Source organism: Malus sylvestris, chromosome 12, assembly GCF_916048215.2.
Source record: "Malus sylvestris chromosome 12, drMalSylv7.2, whole genome shotgun sequence".
Classification (NCBI taxonomy): Eukaryota; Viridiplantae; Streptophyta; class Magnoliopsida; order Rosales; family Rosaceae; genus Malus; species Malus sylvestris.
Genome location: NC_062271.1, coordinates 15,475,412 through 15,498,173, shown reverse-complemented (window position 1 = coordinate 15,498,173; position 22,762 = coordinate 15,475,412). Strand labels below are relative to the sequence as shown.

The following is a 22,762-nucleotide window of genomic DNA, read 5'->3' as shown; positions in this document are numbered from 1 at the left end:
ATGCACTTAAAAACAAAACATTAACCAAGAAATTCAAAGCCTAGTAGATTGGTGAACCATTAATCAACTCAAAACAAAGTGAGTTGAGATTTATACCTTTGTAGATTCCTCTTTGCATAAGCAAAGGCTAATCACCCAAAGAGAGGGCCTTCATTCCTTGCATCTTAAATCAATGTTTTTGGATGGAAGAATAGGTTTCTCCAAGTTCCCAAAGTAGGGAACCTCTAAGTCTCTTCACCAAGGAGAGATTGGAGAAGAAATGAGTGACCTTGGAGTAGTGGGATTGCAAGATGCACCCCCCAAGGGGCCGGCCTCCTAGAGAGAAAATGGAGAGACAAGTTCTCACCAATTTTCTCTAAAAGAAACCCTAATGAATAAAAGGCTATAAAGTCATATTTATACCTTTATTCATTTGAGTGGCAAACTTGTAATTAAAGCAAGTTCACTACCCTTCCTCTAAATGGCCGGCCATGGGGTGTTGTTTGGGCTTTTGGGTCTTAGTGAATCATTATTCATTAAGTTGTCATACAACTTAAGTCAATGGGCTTGACGTTCGAAGCCCATTGGGCCTTAAGGTCCAAAACATATCCCGAGGTCTTTAACGAACTTATTCGTTTGATTAATTAACATATTAATTAATCCTTGCCATAAATAAATGATTAAACCATTTAATCATTCTTACTCATCTCCGTTTAATCTCCAATCTCCACCTCTTATGGTGTGCGATCCATTAGGTTCCTTTTAGCGAGGCAGTGGGCGATTAAAACCATTTCAAATCGATTGTGAATTGAAACTTACTTTCAATTCTCCCTTTAGTGATTACACACGTTTAGGGCTTCCACAAACCATGAGTGACACCTTGCAGCATATCATGGTTACCCAAGCTAATCAGAAGAGGTAGAGAAAACCTATTCAGTTTGGGATTACAAATGCAATACGGTCTTTCTCTAATCTAATACTCCTGACCACATTGTTTGGTTTGATAGTTTATTTATTCATGTCTACTATCCAATGTGATTCGTGTGCTTATATGATTTCATTGAATGTGATTTAGAACGACTTTTCTAAATCTCATTCATACTCTGGCCAGAGATTCTAAATCATATCATAGAGTATTCTCCCTCAAACGGTTTGAAGGTTAGAGATCCCTTGTTGCGCATTCACCTGCCTCCATGACTAAGTGGCTTAACCCCAACGATGCCGTGGACACCCCGATGGGGTGACTTTGACATAATCAAAGATCAAGGACTTAACCACAAGACAACTGTGATGCCTCAGGTCAAAGGACTAATTTGCATTATCCCAAACATGAGTTCTCATGTGACATGAGTATGAGAACTCTTCGTTGATCACGTTCAGTGAACTCATTCTCTACTGAGCACCTACGTACTTGTCTTGATGTCACACACACCAATGACTCGAGACTAGTCACTCTCCCTGAGAGAAGACATAGCACGTACCGATCTTGACGGACTGTCAATGCCCAATTGGCAATCCTATGATCAGGAACATTTAGGATGTGTCTACGAAAGAATGGTCTCATGAATCTAACTTCATTAGATTACATTCTTCCAATCACATATTCCTTGGACTTTATCGTTTAAGCATATAACATTTATATGAGACGGCTCAAACAATAATCTTTGCCCTTTATATTAAACTAGATTAGTTTAACATGTAAAATGTCCGTAAAGTATCATCATATGATTGGCTTTAGGGCACATTTCCAACACACGTCCCCATCCAAGGAATTTGGTTGGTGTGGGGTTGTTTGAAATTCAGCGGGTAGGACATGGACCATGTTAATTTCCATATTTTCAAAGACTGAATGACCCATCGGGTCTTGGTCATTGTCCTCCGGGTTATCGAGCACGGTGTCATGCTTTAGAGCATCCTCGACCTAAACATCTCTCGCCTCATCGGGTACCTACTCTAATGGTATGTCAACTAAACCTGTTTCATTTTGGTTGTCGTCATCGAGCCTGTTTGTTACTAGGGTTTGATTTTGTCCCTGCAATGCGTTACGAGCTCGTTCTTCATAGGCTACTCGAGCATCCCTCGTGTCTAGGTATGCATCCAAACGCGCCACACGATCCTTCTCATCGGCCGTAAGGCTAAAAAGAGATACGGCTGAGAAGACTTCGAAATGATGTCGTAAATATTGAAGATCTTCAAAAGAAAAAAGGAGCTCGGTAATGTCTATGTCTGTGTACGGGTCGACCTCGAAGCCGAAGACTCGAGCTTCACGTATGTGTTTGAACCTGGCTTTCATTGTTGGATCAGTAGTTTTCTGAATAATTTGTTCGGCATCAAGGCAAGTTAATGTCAGGTTGAAGGCTTCTTGACACGTCTTGGGTAGGTTGTACAAGTCATTGGCATAATGTTTCTTGTGAAATTCTCGCATGTACTCCAAGGATTCGTCAAGGAATGGAGGGTGTAGATTCCGTCAAACTCTTATTAACGGCTCTTGCGAGGTTAATAGGGGAAGTTTACTTTCGGCTACTTTTCGATGGTGGTTTCAAAGTCGTGATCAATTACCCTTTTCCCTTAAAGTAATTTGACCATGACTATAAGGGTTTGTCGGTTATCTCCATTTCCTGCTGCTTTTTACAGCTGCCATTTTGTAGCCAAAGTAGCCTGTGCTATCTGTCGTCGAGCCATGCAGTCTATTCGCTGATGTCAATGTTCTTAGATTTGGATAATGAGTATACATGCCAGTGGGAGAATTGTAACTATACCAACGTTGGTCGCATGGCTCAGATAGCTTGAAGGTTTTTTGATTCGCCGATGAACTTGAGTTGCTAGAATTACGCGAGTAATAATCCTCATTATAAAACGGTGCGTCGAAATCAAGGTGCCGTCTGGCTGAGATGGGGTCATCCGTTCGTATGTGAAGGCCAAGCCTATCGAACACTTTCTGGCACTAGCCTCCGCCGAGTTCCTTTGGAGGTGTTGCTGCGGCCTTGGATGGTTGTCGTGGTGTTGGAGCCTGAAGTGGTATCTCCTTTGGTTCAGTTAGGACGACACGTGCTTTACAATTGCTGCACATAACCATCGGTCCATCAATTTCTTCTGCACTGGAATCTGACATAGATTTGACTATGGCCGGTCCCGAAAACTCTATGGGTGATCGTTGGAAAATAGATCAATCTTGAGTCACGGCCGAGAGTTCTACTGTGGGACATGTTGTATTGGAACAAACTTGGCCTTCCCTTTCCCTTTGCTCTTGGGCATCCTTTTTTTTTAACAAAAGAAGATAAAAGAGACCAAGTCATAATCAGGAGAAGGCTAACGATGTTTTATTCTGAGCCGAGATATTTTAACATCAAAGTTTTCACTTTGAGTTTTTCCAAAGCTGATTAAAAGTTCATCCCCAAATATGTTTGGCTTGACGAAAGATTTTTTACCATTGACCACCGAATGTGTTGGACAATTATTATGCCCCCCAGGCATAATTACTTCGATAATTTCGGCTTTTAACTCAAATAACTTAGCCAAATGGGATTTCTCCATATCGGCTTTATCACCAATAATCATATCAATGGGCGTAGTTTAGGTGTCTAAGATCATGTCTCCAATTACCATATCAATTGATGTGGTTTTATGGTCTGAAACCTTGTATTGGTCTTGTTCGTCATTGGAACACTCCTCTAACAAATCATTTTCTGAGTCAATTTTTGGCTCAGAAACTTGAACTTTTTCTTCTAGGCCTACCACACTTTCAATCTCGACCGAACAAACAGGTGGCCTAGGTTTTTCTTCAATCGTCTTGACAATTTTCTTAGGCCGTGTTTTTATTGTGGTCGGAGCGAAAAATTGCCCCTCGGTCTTTTCAACCAACCTTTCCTTCAAATGGAATTTGATTTGTAGTCGAAAACGTAAGGACAATGTTCTCCATCTAGCTAGGCATTAAATCGAGCTTTGTCTTCATTTACCCATTGCTTTTGGAGGGTAACAGGAGCTTTTATTCTCAACATGTAAGTGAATGACTTTTGCATCTCTCTATGGCCACAAAGAACTTTTTCCACATCCAAAGATCTTTTACGTTCCTCATGGTGTTTTTCCAATTGCATTCACAAGTAGCTTCATGCATAGCGATAATCTCAACATGGTTCAAAGAAGTCGCAACTAAGGTCTACTTGGTGGACCTCCAAGATGTGCCAATGTCGTTGAAACCACTAAAACAATGAAAAATATGAAGTCTTACATTATGTGAAGCTTTTGAAACGTCGATTTTATGTTACATTCATCATAAATAATTTTTCTCAATCAAAGTGTTTGTAGTTTCATTCGTTATAGTTTTGTTCTACAATGGAGGTGAGAGTGGTTTTGAGAGTTTGAGAAGATAAATAATCTTAGGATATGCGCATTCAAAGTGATTTGGGGTGTATTTAGAGTTTTTTAATTTTAAAAAAAACTTTATAAGGTCGAAATTGTCATTGCATATTAAAGTATATAAGTTATTTAATATTAAATTCTATTCAACATTACATGAAGTACTAATTAAAATAACCAAAATAATAGTTTAATTTGACATCCTATTTGAAGATGCTCTGAGTGGGTTTTTATCAAACAAACACATGAACACCCATAACTTTTGGGCTCCAATTTGGCCCAATGTCGGCAGAGTCGATGAAGAAATTCGCATCCATCCATCCATCCCGACTCCAAGTTGTTTTCCTCGCATCTTCTGCGATCTCTCTCTTCCTCTCACACGTCTTCGACCACTTGCACAAAGGCCACGCGCGTACTACAATCTCGTCGGAGGCGTAAACCGTTGAATTAGCTCTCGTACGTAACCGGACAGTTTAAGCTTCCAAATTCCTCAACTTCGCCGTCGTCCGTACAGTTCAATCTTCCCGTCCATTCGATTCCTTGCACAAGCTCCCCCCAAAGCCATGTCCATGTTCAAGTTCTGGTAATTTCTCTCTTCTGGGTGTAATTTAGGGTTTTAATTTTGAACCGTAGCTCCGTTAGTCCTAGGGTTGAATTCCGATTCTGGAGATTGATTTTTTGTCGTTTTCGTTAATGGGTCGGTGTCGAAATGTCCAATTTGTTCTGCGAATTGATGGGTTTTGTTAATTGAATCGATTTGCGAAATCATTTGTGGAAATTGGGTTGATTTTTGTTTCTGCAAATTATTTTTTTGGAGTTTGGGTTGATTTGTTTCTGCAAATTATTTTTATGGAGTTTGGGTGAATTACTGGAGAGGCTGAAGTCTAAGTTTCTAACCGTGTGTACGTTCACAGGGGATCTCAGGAGGAGCCCACTCAGCCGCGACCGGAGGTTGTTACTCCTTCACAGTCATGGTACCCTCCATCTGTAGTTAACTCTCCGACCTCTTCTCGCCCTGGGACGCCGAGCAGCACCTCATCTAGCAGTATGAGTTACCAAAGGCCAACAGAAAGGGCACAATCTCCGTTACATGTTTCGCCGGCCGAAGCTGCCGGTGTTATTTCTGTTTTGAAGGACAAGAGGTAAGGCTCATGGTGCTACCAAAATCTGATGTTTATAGAATAAATATGGTTTTTCTGTTTCGGAGCTGATCAACAATGATCTTAGGTCACCTAATTAATGGGTTGTTGCATATCAACTTGTCAATTTTTTTGTTTCAGATTGTACATTGATATCTGGAGATGTTTGTGTGTGAAATTTAACTGTACTTAGTGTTTGTCTAATGTAGTCGGTAGTTTTGTTGAACTTGTTCTTTTAAAAACAAAGCTTGGAACGTTTTGGTGGACTGAAGAATGTTGAAAAGGAGTTTAGAGATTAGGTTTTACGTATCATGATAGGATTTGTTTACACAATCATTATTTTAATCAGTCTTTGAAAGACCATAATTGTTAAATGAAAAATGTTGTTCGAGTGAGTTTGTTTTGCTTAATCTCGAATATGGATGTAACTCTCTCAGATCATATCTAATTCTTATATCATCTTTGTGGAGTAATCAGTAACTAATTATTATGTCTTCCTATTGATGTGTTCAGTGTTGAGGACCTACGGAAGCTTTTGTCTGACAAGAATGCATACCAGCAATTTTTTCTTTCACTCGATCAGGTCAAAATTCAAAATAATGTATGTTTTAGTTAACTTTTGGTGTTGTGCCCTTTCTGTTTAAGGTTCAAATGCTTCTGCACACACCCCATTGTTCTCAGTATAATCAACACTTACCTTTTTGTTTAGAAAAGCACTTGATGAACTGCAATGGCTATCTTGATTTGGGCAAAGCGATAATAATACTTAGATCAGGCCCTTCAAGGGAAGGGATCCTCATTTTTTGAATAAAAATAGGGATTAGTTGTGGGACCCACTGCACATCGAACGTCAACGATACTGACGGTCTATTTTGCAAGTCTCAATTCATAGATCATCCTTACAAAATTTCAATTCAATCCGAAACCAGTTGCCTATTTAATTCACAATGAAATTTCAATGTTTTCTTGGAACAAAGTGTTCGTCAATTTCTTTGAACTCAATTAGATGCCCTAAATATTTGCGATTTGGCTAATATTTTGCAAGGATGATCTATAAGGTACAACTTGAAAAATAGATAGTTCGGATTGTTAAAGTTCGATATAATGTGGGCCCCACATCTAATCCCCGTTTTTTATTAAAAAATGCGGATCCCTTCCCTTAAAGGCTTCCATAGTTTGTTCGAATGCTGTCAGTTTCAGGACATGTCTTTATTCTGTTCTTTATTGTTTCTTCTACTGACCTCATCAGCTAAGAGAGGAGCTACGGAGGGAAACTCTGCAGTTATCCAGTGAGTTCTCTGTTTCGTTTTCTGACCTACTATTTTAAATATAGATGTCTCCTGCTGTTGGATTATACATGGGAAGACAGTATAAATTTATTTTTATCAAACAGGGGAAAACTTGGAAAAAGAACCACAGATGGTGGAACTTAGAAACCAGGTAAGCTTTCACCGTTGTCTTGTTTCTCGCACTTGTTGCAAAATTGTTGTTGTGATCGTGGATCTCTCTTTCCCATTTCTTTTGTGGTCACAGTGCAGAATAATTAGAACAACAGAGTTGGCTGCCGCTCAGGAGAAGCTAAATGAGCTTGAGAGAAAGAAAGAAGAAATGTTGAAGCTGTGTTCCCCGTCTTCTCTTCTTCAAAGGCTTCAAGGTATGCAGTAATGATAATATGAAATTGTACAGTAACTCAGGATTTGTTCTTGCCAAGCAATATATGACATGAATCACAATCAATTTGTTGGTACATGAAAACTTTGTTCGTTCGTGCAGAATCGATGAATACGACAGAGGAGGAATCGGAAGCTCTGCACGAGCAGCTTCTCGACAAGGAGGTTGATCTCGGGGCTTTTGTGGAGAAATACAAGAAGCTTCGTACCACTTACCACAAGCGAGCGCTCGTTCATCTCGCAGCAAAAACATCTTCAGTAGGATGAACATATTACCATAACAACATGTATACATTTTAGTGGATACTTCATTGAAAATTGAAATGGTCCAAAAAAGTACTTTGGCTGGTTGCTTATGCGTGTATAACATTAACATTCAGTTTTGATGGTAATTCTATGTATAAACATTGTTGTTTTCTCATTTGGATATGCAAAGCTTTTAAACTTCGATCGAAGATTACCAATTTAGAGTCCCGTTCTTGGTACGATGTTTACTTACCTAGATCGAGTATTGAAATTATTCGGAATCAGATTCCACATTCGAATCAAAAGAAATACGCAATCGCGAATCAAAATCCAGAATTTTAACATTTGATAAACTAAGCACAATTTAAACTTTTACAGCACCATCTGGTTTCCCATGCCTACTAATACCAATATACGAAGCTACTTAACCTCAACCAAAACAAATGCAACTACCGGAGCGTCTATAGGTATTCATTTCACATGTCCAACCACCTTACCGAATTTCCCTCATCTTATCTTCAATTTCGGCTACTCCTATTAGGGATTATTGTTCCTCCGATTTCAAACGATCCAGCTCCTTGTCCCAGTTGAGTCCAAACATTTGACGGCCGAAAGGAGCCATAAGATTATACTGCAGTACCTTATTATTGATCTGTTTCACTTGCAATTTCAAAGCCTCTGAAGCTTCAACCCATTTCGATTGATCACCCCCGTCCCCGCCCCCGTTGCAATTTTTGCTTGCGCAAGCCTTCTTCAGAGCGATTCTCCATTCCGAAACCTGGCTCCTTATCTCTTTGTTGAGCTCAACCCACTGTGGCGCGCAGCCATTCTTTGAGAGGATTCGGTACAAAGTGTCCTCAGCTGGGTCTGCGTGAGGATTTGAACTTAAGTTTAGGGGCTTCCCTTTCCCCGGCAAATTCTCAAACTGCCCTGCTTCCATAGAATGCCATATTCTTTGCTCCACCACATTGATTATATCTGTTTCTGACCTGCCACAGCATCCCAAATTCAAAATTATCATAATTTTAATGACAATAATAATCCAACATTCAAAAACCCAAATCTAATTGAAAAGCCAAATCATCGCTTTAGGCCTGCGCTTCGGCCAAGTTTCAAATTTTGAAATGTGTAGTTTCAATTGTCGCGATTTAAGTCATGTAGTTTATGAACTGCTTGTAATCTAAGGGCAATAAAATTAGCACATAAGTAACATAGGGTAAGTGGTGTTCTTATTGTGAATACAAGTAGGTGGTGTTCTTGTAGTTGAAGAAACACCATACACATAATTATCAAATGCTAAATCAGTAACAAATTAAGTCATGAGACGTTTAGCGTCGGTTTGATAACCTTTCAATTGTTTTTATTTTTATTTTTGAATACGACATATTTTACACTAGGGGAATAGGAATTCGGCTAAGTCATTCAATGAGCAACTTAATTTGGTATCGAATTCGTCATTCACGAGATCCATGCCTAAGATCTCTTACTTATAAGTGAAGACGAATGCTACCAAACCATAGTTCTGAGCAACCCATTTCAATTGTTAGTCTTCAATTCTTGAACACACAAAAATTGTGAAAACAAAAACTGAAAACTGAAAACAAAATGGTTATCAAATATCCGAGTAAACTACTAAACTTGAACTACCGAATCAAATCAAAGTGGGCAAACAGAATCATGGTTTGGCCAAATTAAAACTGGGGTTTTGAACCTGATGTTGTTGCGCTGACCACGGAGCTCAGGAGGAAGTTTACTGTCGTTAACGGCGTCTATCACCGCCGATAGGCGGTCTCCTAACGGGTTCTTCTTCTCCGCCTTATCAGATTTACTAGACGATGATGAAGACCACAGTCTCGGTTGGGACCCACCCTGGCCGACGCTGATCGCGGTCAGAGACGAATAGTGGGCCGTTGATCTCCGAATCTGAGACGACAACGCAGCTACCGTTAGTCGCCCAAGGCGGGTCGCCATGGCTTCAGCGCAACCTCGACTCCGAGGAGGTTCTCGTCTTCGTTGGTTTTGGTAGTGGGGATTTTGTTGAGTGACGGTTGCGGTGGGCGGCTCAGCGTTTGCCACGTGGGAACGGATGAAACTGGCGCCCAAATATGTGGGCCATGTGTTACCAAGTTTTCTCTTATTCACATCACTAAATACACGCTTCAATAAGCACGGTTAGATTAAAAGGAAACTAATGAAAATGGTTTGAAAATTTTGAGTTTTAATGGTAAGGAAAAAATAAATGATAAAATGAATAGTACCAAGTTTGACTTTTTAATGTAAAAATTGATTTTTCATTACAGTGAACAGTACCGTGGGTTTTTCGTTAAAACTCCTCAAATTAAATTGGAAGGAGGGGATGAAATCTTTGGTTTAAATTGCAACCCGTCAAGGAATTTTTTTTTTTTTTGTTTTGTTAGTAAAAATATAGTTTGTTAGATTATATATTAAATTAAGAAGTCAACAAAGTTTAAACTCATGTCGTGGTGTAAGGGTAATACTCACCTTCATCACTGTAGTAAAATGTCACTTGCGGTCATGGAATATCTATTCAGTAATAGGTTATCTCCATCCTAATAGTAGGAGCACTTTGTTGCTTAATGCGTGATTCTGGAATTTTGTTATAATGTGTTTCATATTTGTAGTGGCTTATTATTCGTAAAACGCTGATACAAAAATCAGATTTGTTTTTATATGAATGCGCGTCTAACGTCAACAATAGGTTAAATTTTTTATTGTTTCGAATGACGAATATGGAGTTGGATTTTACCGCCCAACAAAGAGAGGAAACACAACTAATTTTCACATTGTTGTTCCATGGAGTATCATACAAGTTCCGTACGTTTGAATTTTGTGTTGAGTCCTCGAGGCCTTCCTAACTCAATGGGTAGCCCCTAAGCTATGCACCCCTTAATTAACATGCAAGTGGCTAAAGTTGGCTTTTTAACCAAAATTGTCTCTAATATTGACATAACTTCTCATTTTGATTCCTGATATTGAAAATTCATAGAAGTGGTCTATAAGTTGTTTATTGTAAATTATTTTTGTCCTTCAAAGAAAAATCTACAAGATCATCGTTAAATTATTACGTGCACGACCACATGACCACATTTTTAAAGGTATTTTTGTCAAATCATCCCTTACTTTTTAGCCAAATGATCCCTGAGATTGACATAACTCCTCACTTTTGTCCCTAACAATGAAAATTATTAAGTCATTTCTAAGCATATCCATAAATCATTAGGAAAACTAATGAAAAGGGTTTGAAAACTTTGAGTTTTAATGATAAGGACAAAATAAATGGTAAAGTGAATAGTACCATGATTGACTTTTTAGTGTAAAATGTGGTTTTTCGTTAAAGTGAACAGTACCGGGTGCTTTTCGTTAAAGTTCCCTAAATCATTTTGATCATTATGTGAAGATTGAGAAGATGGAGAAACTCCAACAAAATATGACCCAATAGGTGGCTAGAACACTCATCATATAAAAAATGTGTACAAATGAGATGCAATGAGCATTTGAACTGTTGAATACTCATTCTTAGAGGTCTAGTAGCATATTGGATGTGTTTACTTGTCAAAATGTGAAGGTGGTGAAACTCCACGAAATTATTTTCGTGACAATTTAACGAGGATATCCTCATGACAATTTGACGAGGATATTGACAAATATTTCACAGAATGATTAAAATAATTTAAGATGTACAAACTCATGACAATTTTTATTGATTTTCATTATCAAGGATCAAAGTGAGGAGCTATATTAATCTCATAGACCATTTTGGCTAAAAGGGGTTGGTTTGACAAAAATATCCTTAAAACGTGTTCACATGGTTGCCCACGTGACAATTTAACGATGTTGTTGACAGATTGTTCACAGAATGACCAAAATGATTTACAGTGGATAAACTCAGGGATCACTTCGATCAATTTTCAATCTTAAGGACCAAAGTGAGGAGTTACGCCAACTCAAGAATCATTCTAGCTAAAAAGCCAAGATTGAAATTATTGTAGTTGATGAGAATGATATGTATTGAAATTACTCTAGTTGATGAGAATGATATGTATTATTATTACTAGTATATGCCCACACACAAAGTGTTTGAAGTTTTTTTTTTTTTTTTTTAATTGAAGGAGAGCGGAAGAGGGTGAAAAAGAGTGGACAGGGAGGGAGAGAGGTTTAATTTTTTTTTTTTAATTAGAGATGTTAAAATCATATGTAGGTAAAAAACAGCAAAATTTGATATGTATTATTATTACTAGCCCACACACAAAGTGTGTCTGAAGTTTTTTTTTTTTTTTTTAATTGAAGGAGAGCGGAAAAGGGTGAAAAAGAGTGAAGAGGGAGGGAGAGAGGTTTAATTTTTTTTATTTTTTTAATTAGAGATGTTAAAATCATCTGTATGTGAAAAATAGAAAAATTTTGTTTTATGAAATTACATTACTGTCCTTAATTTTGTTGTTGTGATAGAAGACTAAATAGTCTTTTTACCTTTTTTTATTTATAAAAAGAGTTCTATTAATATGTAATTTAGATTATTATTGTTATTATTATTATTTTTATGTTTTTTTGAGTAATTACCATTATAATTATTATTATTAAATAAATAAATAAAATGACTTGGGCCAGCAGGTAGAAAATATCATGCTGGTCCATGCGTTTTTTTCCATAAACCTTTGAAATTGATTATTGTCAAAATAAAAGGCCCAAAACAAATCATACAGTCAAATAAAAAAAAATAAAAAGAACCCAACTATAAGAAAACAAAGAGCTTTATGTTCATCACACAAACTGTCCAAAACAAACTTTTTAATGAATACTAGCCATATGGGCACACACGAAATATGTGAAATTTTTTTTTATGTTTGTTTTTGAAATTGAAGGAGAGAGGAAGAGAGTGATGGAGAATGTGGGAGTGGGAAGTTTGGTGTTTTTGTTTTTTTTTTTTTTTTATAAATTAGCGATATGTAGGATTACATGTAGGTGAGGCTTTGAAAAAAAAAAACAGTAAAATTTGGTTGTGTGAAATTACATTTCTACCCCATATTTATTATTCATGTTTTGTTTTAATTAGAGGGTTAAACTGATAATTTCATAGGATTTTGGTTGACAATTAGTGTTTTATTAATTAGTAGAGATAACAGCTTATTTTTTTTAAACATAATATTCTTAATCTAAGCTACATTAAGAGAGGGAGAGTTTAAGCCAAGAGTGTAGAGATGATCGATGTGTGCATGGATCCTACAATATCACTTTCATCACTAAGCACTACAATTAACACATATCTACATTAAGTGGACCTCTATTTAAGTAAATAGATACCCATTGACCGTCCCTAATCGCATTGGGTTAAGAAGAAAACCCTAACCGCCACCGCTATCCGCTAGTTGCACGCCCTCCCTGTGTATTGTCATGAAAAGAAATGTACATTGTGAAGAGTTGTACTTTTTAAAAATGCTAATAACAACTCCTACAAGTTTTTGTAATTTAAAATCTTTGGTCCACGTGGCATTTATGATTTTATGTTCATTATCACGCCATTTTAGCAAAAGAGAGTTCTTTCTCCTCAACTAACACAACTGATAATCAAAATCAAGGGAGGGGAGATACAAATGTGGATCCTCTTATAGCGTTGGAAAGAAAAGTATTGCAATTTAGTCAATAATAAAATATGAGCGCCAAAATGAAACCAAAACTAAAGAAGTTTCTCATGAAAAACCCAAAGTCAAAAATTCTCTCCTCTGTGAGAGACCTCTATTGTGAGTGTTTTTTCTCTCCTATGTGAGAGTCAATGTTCAATCTAACAATTTTAGTTGATTTGGTTCTTCCTTCTGTCCTAAATTTCTCGTTAGTTCTATTTAGTGCTTTTGGATTTGTATTGCAAGATTCACCTAATTAGGAGTAGGGCGTTCCTGTGGTGATTGATTGAGCCCAACCACCCGCTATGAAGGGGGAAGGGGAAATTTACTACCCACAATTATTCCCTCCATTAAATGAAGACTTGGGTATGCCAACTACTCTTTGATTACATCTATATAGCAAATTTAATCAATCTGTTGTTGCACACAGGTACTTTGTACTGCATATCCTATTTGTAGTTGCTTTTTGTGCTCATCACATAGGAACCGTGCAAAAAAGGAGATATGTGGGGAGAAAACTTAAATTGTCCGACAATCACACTCAGTCTTAATAGATCCTTCAATCTCACTAGGGTTAGTAGATCCATCACTCTCAACTGTGTTCGAAAGGGACAACCAACTCAGAGCATAGGAGGACAAATGGAGCAGTTGGTAGTGGATGATTTGGTGGTGCATTTGGAGCAGTCTCTAGATCTTACGACTATGGAACGTGGGATCAAGCTGGTGGGGGCGGCCTTGACAAACAAGACTTTGAACAAGTGGGGGATAAGAAATATCCTACGGTTGGCTTGGAAGGATCTGGGGGATGTCGAAGTCAAATGGGTCCATGAAAACACCTTTATCATTACTGTACATGATGAGAGTACGGCGGTAAGGATCCTTAACCAAGTGCCTTGGGCTGTCATGAAACAGAACTTCTCCATTAAAAGGTGGCCACCTGAGTTAGCTTTAGAGGAAATTCAAATGGAGTTGGTCCCATTCTAGATCCAAATCAGAGGGGTACCACTATCTTTTAACATAGAAATAAATGTGAGGCACTTAGCCAAGAAGCTTGGGGAGTTCTTGGAAATGGAGGACCATGCAAAAGCCAGGGGTTTTCTTCATGTAAAGGTGATTGTTGACACAAGAAAGCCACTGATTCCAGGGTGTTGGATCCCAAGGGAAAATAATAGAGAGACATGGATTGAATTTAGATATGAAAGGTTATAAGATTTTTGTTATCGATGTGGAAGGATTGGCCATGCCAACAACGAATGTTCATTTCAACCGGAGGGGGGATGTAGCGGCATATGGATAGTGGACAAGAACTGGCCCAATTCGTGACAAGGTTGAAGGTCCAAGGCCCCTAGTTGTCAATGTAGGGGGGAGGAGAGTTGCTGGAGCTACTAGGGCAAGCACAGGGATGAGCTCTCAGAGGCGCGTGTGGGACACGAAGGAGTTGGTAAGTGGACGTTCAATTTGTGGTTTGTGGGTCCCTCCACACCAGGAAGAGGCACACAATTTAAGAAGTGGATGCAGGACATAGCGTAGGGCTCGGAATAGATCGAATGATCAGGAGAGGGACACAGATCAGTGGATTTCAGCGGAACAAGGTCCCCGTGTGACTCATCACGTGGTCATGGGTTTTGAGCAAATGGGCAATCAGCCCAACCCAATCTTTGACTTTCAAAGCCCAAGAGTTTTGAATCAAAGCATAAGGATCCATAAGATAATAGAGGAAGGCGAACAAGCTTTTGTGGGCTCGGGGGTTGAGAGTAACCTAGAACAACTAATTACCCAACATATAAAGAATGTTACAGCCTATAATCAAACTAGGATGATGATGAATGTCGTTTTTCCTCAAGCTAGTTCTCCATTCTTTGGGTCAATGCAGCATCTTGACATCTCCCTACAATGGAGAAGTGAAGATAGTACCATACGGTGGGGTTCAAAGAGGGAAGTCCAGCAGCTAGAGCAATTTTCCCATAAGAAGAAAAAGGTGGAAGAATGTAGTTTTGAAAGGAAAAAATAGGCATTGATTCGTCTTCGAAACATGACGGTGAGTGAGAACTGGTTGGAGGTTGGGAAAGCTCTATATGCTAAAGAGGATTTGATGGAGCTTCCTATAGAATAAAAGGAACTATGGGAGAATTTGGAAGCAATGTCTGAATTGCAGAATCTTAGGAGGGTGGAGAAAGGGAAGGATGATATACTTACTTTGGAACTGTCGTGGTCTTGGGTCGAACACGGTAGTTCAAGCCTTTCATGGGCTAATTCGGAAATATGGACCCTTTATGATCTTTCTGTTTGAAACTAAAATGAAGGATCATAGAATTGATAGGGTTAGACATCATATAGGGTATCCATATGGTTTTCATGTTGCACCAATTGGGCGTGTTGGGGGTCTAAGCGTTTGGTGGGATGACTTGTTGAAGGTGGAGACTGGATTTTCTTCTAAGAATATTATTAATGCTCGAATTAGAGTGATGGGTGAGGAGTGTTGAGGTCGGGTCACATGGGCTTATGGAAGTGCCTATCGGGTTGAGAATACTGCTTTTTAGGGTTGGATAAAAAATTGGTTTAGCCCTTCAAATCTCCCTTGGCTTTGTGGAGGTGACTTTAATGAGTTTCTTTAGGACCACAAGAAGGCAGTGGGAGCGGAAGTGTTGTACAACAGACCACGATACTTAGAGGACTTCATGAATATTGCAAAGTTGGTGGATTTAGATTTTAATGGGCCTAGATTCACTTAACGTGGTACTAGGAATAGGCAGTTGGTGGAGGAGATATTAGATAGAGGTTTATCCAACAAGCTCTAGTTGGACAAGTGGCCCAACACATCAGTCACTCATGGTACAGTTATTGGATCTGAGTACTGCCCACTAATCATTCAGTGGCAATCAAGGGATCAAAAGACGAAGAAGTTATTCCGTTTCGAAGCGTTTTAGGCCAAAGAGAATCGTTGCAGGGAGATTGTTGACCGTTGTTAGGGGTGTCCATATGGTGGTGATGGGATTGCACGGTGGTAGAAAAAGATGAATGTTTGCCACTCACAACTAATAAGTTGGAGTAAAAAAGAATTTAAAGCGAGAGGACGGGAGATTGAAAGCCTTGTGCATAAGCTTGGAGAGCTCCAATTTGATTGGAAGACAAATTGGGAGGAAATCAAAGTGATGTCAGAGAGACTTGACAAGCTATGAGAGTTGGAGGAGAGTTACTGGCAACAGCGATCCAGGGTCAGGTGGCTCCGAGAAAGGGATGCAAATACGGCTTTATTTCATCAATCCACGCTACAAAGACGTAGAAGAAATAATGTGGTGAAGATTAAGGATGGGAATGATGTGTGGGTTGACAACCAGGGGGAGATTCGAAATCTGGTGGAAGAGCACTTTACGACTTTATTTACATCTTCTAGGCATCGAGATTGGCAGCAGGTGTTGGATTGTATTTTTTGCTCGGTGACTGAGGAGATGAATGAGGCATTGGCGGGTCTGATTATGGAGGCGGAAATCAAACATGCTGCTCACCAAATGGGGGGAATGAAGGCCCCGAGACCGAATGGTTTCCAAGGGTTGTTCTATCACTCTTTCTAGGAGGCGCTAGACACGGAGGCCAATGCGGTGGTGTAGGACATTGTGAATAGGGTCAGTTCTCCTCAATACTTAATTATACCCATATTGTGTTAGTCCTAAAGGTTAAAACTCCAGAATCAGTGGGGCAATTCCGGCCTATAAGTTTGTACAACTATTCATATAAGATTCTGTCTAAGGTGTTGGTAAACTATCTCAAAGCTATCATTCTGGATATTATTTCTCCCATGCAAAATGCTTTTGTGGCAGGGAGACAAATACAGGATAATATTGGAATAGTGCATGAGTTGTTGCATTTTCTGAAGCTCCGGAAAACGAAACGTAAATTTGAGATGGCCATTGAGCTTGATATGCATAAGGCCTATGATCGTGTGGAGTGGGACTTTCTAGAAGTGGTGATGGAGAAGATGAGATTTTGCACGAGGTGGAGAAATCTCGTTATTGGGTGTGTGAAATCTGTGGATTTTGCGGTGATTTTGAATAGGCAACCAGGTAGGAAGTTTGTCCCGTCAATGGGTATTCGTCAAGGAGACCTGTTATCCCTATATCTTTTCCTCCTTGTTAGTGAGGTCCTATCTAGGCTAATTCAAGTGGCGATCGATAAGAGGGAGCTTATGGGCATTTATATGAACTCTGGTGGTCTGGTTATCTCGCACATTTTTTTCGCAGATGATACTTTGCTTTTCCCCAGGGTGAATCGTAAAAAATGTTGCAACTAATAAGAGCATATTTATGCAACTTAGTTAGCTTGTTTTCTTGCATTTTCATAGCTAGTCTCTATTTATTATAGTGTTTTAAGCTATTTTCGTGTGTTTGTAGGTCCAAATGACAAAGTTGGCAAGAAAGTGCAATTTGGAGCATTTTGGAGCAGTTTTGGGCACCAAATGGATAGCTTATGAGTGGAGCAAGATAGATGGACGAATTTGAAGTTCAAGAGGCTAGGAATATGCTGAAAAGAGTGAAGAAGTAAATCCAAGACAAAGAAGATAAGGAATTAGCTAAAAGGAATGACATTATCTAAAACATTATCCAACCTTATCTTATCCAAAGTAACCTTATCTTATCTTATCCTATCCTAATCCTATCCTACCTTACTTCTAGCTACAAGGGGGACTCCTTATCACATTAGAATACCTAATATCTGATTCTAGAAGCCCTGAAATAATGCAAATAACCTGATCCTTTTTCCCCCTAGAAATTTGGCCGAATTTCCTAGTCCTTTTTCGCTAGGATTGTGTAATCATTTTCATCCACTACTTTGTGCCAAAACCCTAGCCTATAAATACATATTTTCTGACCATAATTCACCACCACCCTCTACCACAATTCACACAACCATTCACCACAAATTCGTCCACACACAAGAGCCTTAAATCGGAAAATCCCTATTATGCCGCAGCTGTGCAAGAAAGGAGAAGATGGAGCCACCTGGAGCCGTGCTTGCCATTCAAGACGTTGGATTGTTAGAGCATTTCTAGGTGTATTCTATCTTTGTTTTCAATGTTTAAATTTAATTGTCTTCGTTTAATTGCGAACATGTGGAACTAATTCCTTTTTAGTTGGAGGTGAATTCGAAGCCATGATTATATGTTTTATATGAATTGATTACATCCAGTTACTGTTTCTTGAGTCTTGAATGTGATTTCCTTATCTACGTTATCAAAACTTGTTTATGTATGTTGATTGAGGATGCATACTTAATTTGCTTGCATAAACTTGATGCTAGAATATAAGGGAATTTCACCTAATCGTTATGAACTTATATTCACAAGTAGTACAAATCACTAGTCATGATTGAGTTAAGTAAATACTTAGCAGGAGTACCATGCTTTTCATAGTTATGAATGCCTCGTCAATGCTTATGGTTTTCAAAGAACTTAATGAGCTTTGATATGTTTTCTATCATGCTTTTCATAGTTAGGGAACTTGATAAGGATAATTTGGTTGTGATGCGTATCCCGTCCAATTCAATGAAATAAGGAAAATCTGATGGTTAATTTGTGCTGTCACAGTTAACTTGGGGTGTTGTCATTCATAGTTTAAATGAATAATAATTGGAAATTGGTTTGTTTGCATATGTCATGTGTGGAGAATGACCCTCTAACTAGCCATTCACCCATTTAATTCACCAATTTCGTCCAAAGTATTTAGAGTCTTTAATTCTGTTTAGTTTTACTTTAAATTTGTCAAAAACCAAATCCCCTTTCCTTTGTTGAGTCAAGTTAGTTAGAATTTGTCCAATTTTTGTTTTAAGTGTTTTTAAGTATTTTGAGTCAAGTTAAAATCAATTTTCGTCCGATTCACCCTCTAGTGTCTAGGTTGAGTCTTTTTAGATTGTTTTGAGTTCTTTGAGTCTAGTTAAGTGTTTTTAAGTATAGTTTTGTGTTTTTGAGTCATATTTGTGTAGATTAACAGCCATAGTTAATCCCCGGCCTAGAAAGATCCCTACTTTCATATACTACAACTATCTTAATAGGGTTTAATTTGTGTGTTAGAATATTTCACATCAGCAACCTTGTCAAAATCATTGATGATTATTGTATGGCTTCAGGACAGAAGGTGAATCTTTACAAGTCCAGTGTTTTCTTTAGTGCTAACATCCCGGGAGGTCTATCTGCCGAACTCAGTCAAGTTCTTGGCATGCCCACGGTGGATGACCCGGGGACTTACTTAGGTTCGCCTTCACTTTGGAGCCGCTTAAAAAAGCAAGGCCTTGCCTATATCAAAGGTAGGATCCTCGAAAAAATTCAAGGTTGGAAACAATGCATTCTCTCACAAGCTAGGAAAAAGGTAATGATCAAGGCTATGTTACAAGCAATTCCTGCATACCCAATTAACATCATTAAATTTCCCACTACTCTATGCTCGGAGCTGGACTCATTGATTGCTGATTTCTGGTGAGGGCAACAAGGAGAGGATAAGAGGATACATTGGGTGTCCCGGGAATTTTTGGAATTGCCGAAGCATGAAGGGGGTATGGGCTTTCAGAATTTTGGTGATTTTAATGATGCCCTCCTTGCTAAACAATGTTGGAGACTGGTGCAAGAACCAAACTCGTTATGAGCTATAGTTCTTAAAGCTCAATATTTCCGAAACTGCTCGTTTTTTTAGGCTAAACGTGGGGGACGAGCTTCTTGAGGATGGTCAAGTTTAATGGTGGGCCGTGACACTCTACTCCTAGGTGCCCACTGGCAAATTATGAATGGGGCTGGTGTTCGAGTTTGGCTTGACAAATGGATTCCTTCCCTTCCTCTCGGTCACCCTATTCCTCAAGGTGATGTGCAAGTGTCCAAGAACTTATATGTGAGCTTTTTAATATGTGGGCCTTTAAGAACTTGGGATATTGACTTTCTCAAGCCCTTTATTTCTAATGATGAGTATTAGGCGATCTCTAACATAAGTATTGGTGATCAAATGCGGCGGGATAGACTAGTGTGGCCGGAAACTAGGAATGAGGTCTACATCATGAGATCGGGATATCACTGAGTGCATTCCCGTGCCGTGCCAGTGATGACTCAGATTACTTCCTCTTCATATACGATTCCTTCCCAAGTTTGGAAGGTGAAACCTCCCCCCCCCCACGAATATCCGTTGCTTTCTATAGCATGCGTTGAATCCAGCGTTGGCTACATTGGAGGACCTGTATAGACGTAGATGTTCCCCAACTCCTCTCTACCCTATTTGTCATGTTGATGTGGAGTCTGTTGAGAACTTGCTTTTTCTGTGTCTGTGGGGTTGTAGTTATATGGTTTAGTGAGTCTCTAAATTATAAGGTGGATAGGGCTGGCATCTCAACTTTGACAAACCGGTTATCTTCTCTCTTAAGTTCTAATATGGGGTCTAAGGAAGAAGCTAATTGGCTCTTGTCTTATGCAACCTTCACTTGCTGGCACATTTGGAAGGCTAGGTGTAACTATCTCTATAACCAGATGGCTATCAACCCACAACAAGTCATTATGTTTATTTCTTCCTCGATTGCAGCTTTCTTGGAGGCTTCACGCACACCTTTGGTGATCTCTCGTTCTAGGCAGGCCACCCCTTCGTGTTTTCCCCGTTGGTCTTTTCACATGCTCCCTGTTTACCAAACTTAGTGTAGACGAGAGCTGGGATGCTACTACAGCCGAGGGCTTTGTTAGGATTGTTGCCAGAAATTATGCGAGTAGGTTCATGGGGGCAAGGAAGCTGATGATTTCTGCTCCTTTTGTTGTTGTGGCAGAGGCTCTTGCCTTAATGTATGGGTGTGAGTTTGCTAGTTCATTAAGTTTGCAAAGGATTATTGTTGAGTCGAACTCAAAAGAGAACATATCATGTTTGGGTAATGATTTATCCTTTGGTAGCTAGGAGGCTTATCCAACGTTGACTAGAATTTTATGGCTTCGGGATACCTTTCAGACGTGCTGCTGGTCTTGGGTTTCGAGATTGGCCAACATGGCGGCTGACCGTTTGGCGTCAAGAACTAATACGGAGATGTGTAGCTCTACATGGGTTAACCATCCCCCATCTTCGTTGGTGCATGTTTCGAACAAGGATGGGCTCCCGTGTCCTCTGTAATTGTGTTTTGGTAGTGAAGGGGTTGACGTTTTTACATTTGGTGCAGCGTCTTTAGCCTCTGTTCCCTTCTTCACTGCTTTATGTATGTTTTCCTTGGTTGTCGCCTCTTGGTAAGCCTCCCTGTATTTTTGGCTCCTGTCCTGGTAATAAATGTTTCCAGTCCTCCAAGAAAGTGAAAGCAACTCTTATAGAGAGCCAAAAGAAAGCTACAATAGATTGTAGAATAACTCCACAAACACAATCCCTAAAATCTGCCCTAACAAGTGGAAAAGCAAAAACCAAATTACAAGTAAAGAAGCTTTTACAAGCAACTAAGAAATGTTGATGTAAGGTGAATGACAAGCTATGGAAAGTGACTTTAGCCTATGACTTAGCTAAAGTGAGGATGACAACTCATACATACAACCCATCCATACAAACTGGTTTCAATACACCCCCTCAAGCTGGATTAAGGGGATTGATTTATCCAAGCTTGCACAACAAACGCTAAAACTGAGTAGAGTCTAGTGCTTTTGTGAATAAATCAGCAAGTTGATCGTGGCTACGTGTGAACATGGTGTCTATCACCTTGGATTGAACTTGAGCACGAATATAATGGCAGTCAACTTCAATATGTTTGGTCATTTCATGGAATACTGGATTGGAGGCAATGTGCATGGCAGCTTGGTTATCACAATACAAGGACATAGGTGCCATATTTGTGAATCCGAGCTCGGAAAGAAAACCTTTCAACCATATGAGTTCACAGGCTGTTGCTGCCATAGCACTATACTCAGCTTCAGCACTAGATCGAGCGATAACACTAGATCGAGCGATAACAGTTTGTTTCTTGCTCTTCCAAGTGACAAGGTTCCCTCCAACAAATGTGCAAAAACCTGTTATGGATTTTCGATCAAGGGCATTTCCAGCCCGGTCAGCATCTGTGTAGGCCAAGATGTGATTTAATCCATTGTTTTTCATAATTATCCCTCTTTCTACTGAGCCCTTGAGATATCGAAGTATTCTCTTGACGATTTCCCAGTGAACTAGAGTAGGAGAGTGCATAAACTGACTAGCTAGGCTAACTGAATATGAGATTTCAGGCCTAGTAATGGTGAGATAAATAAGTTTCCCAACCATTCGCTGATAAACACTAGGGTCCAAGAGAGGTTCACTTTTTTCATGCCACTGAAGTTTGCTAGCTAGGGGTGTCCGAGCTGGTTTACATTCCATCATGTTAGCTTCATCTAGAAGATCGAGAACATACTTTCTTTGATTCAAGAACAATCCCTTTAAAGAGGTAGCCACCTCAATTCCAAGAAAATATTTCAAGGGCCCCAAGTCTTTAATGGCAAATTTTTTGTGAAGTGACTGCTTAAGTGTCTTGATTTCACTTATATTGTCACCTATAATAATTAGGTCGTCAACATATATAAGCACAACCAATTTGCCAGCAATACTACTTCGAACAAACAAAAAAGAGTCAGCATGACTCCTTTTGAACCCTACAGCTTCAAGGACTGAACTAAGCTTCGAATACCTAGCTCGAGGGGACTGTTTGAGACCATATATGGCTTTGTGAAGTCTGCAGACCTTGTTGGGCTCATTTTCTCTTGGATGACCAGGAGGCAACTTCA

The 22,762-nt window shown here is 39.2% G+C and overlaps 2 protein-coding genes across 2 annotated transcripts; one reads left to right on the top strand and one right to left on the bottom strand.

The window, feature by feature from the left end:
• The first annotated feature begins 4,620 nt into the window (after positions 1–4,620).
• On the top strand, positions 4,621–7,565 carry LOC126593292 (vacuolar protein-sorting-associated protein 37 homolog 1-like). The gene is made up of 7 exons (XM_050259324.1): positions 4,621–4,918; positions 5,250–5,477; positions 5,988–6,075; positions 6,724–6,763; positions 6,868–6,914; positions 7,008–7,128; positions 7,248–7,565. Exons 1-7 carry the CDS (start codon positions 4,899–4,901, stop codon positions 7,409–7,411), a joined length of 708 nt encoding a protein of 235 aa, XP_050115281.1. The 5' UTR covers positions 4,621–4,898; the 3' UTR covers positions 7,412–7,565.
• A 146-nt stretch (positions 7,566–7,711) lies between these two features.
• On the bottom strand, positions 7,712–9,416 carry LOC126593293 (uncharacterized). The gene is made up of 2 exons (XM_050259325.1): positions 9,102–9,416; positions 7,712–8,379 (listed from the first exon to the last, which is right to left on the bottom strand). Exons 1-2 carry the CDS (start codon positions 9,359–9,361, stop codon positions 7,935–7,937), a joined length of 705 nt encoding a protein of 234 aa, XP_050115282.1. The 5' UTR covers positions 9,362–9,416; the 3' UTR covers positions 7,712–7,934.
• Between the last annotated feature and the right edge of the window lie 13,346 nt (positions 9,417–22,762).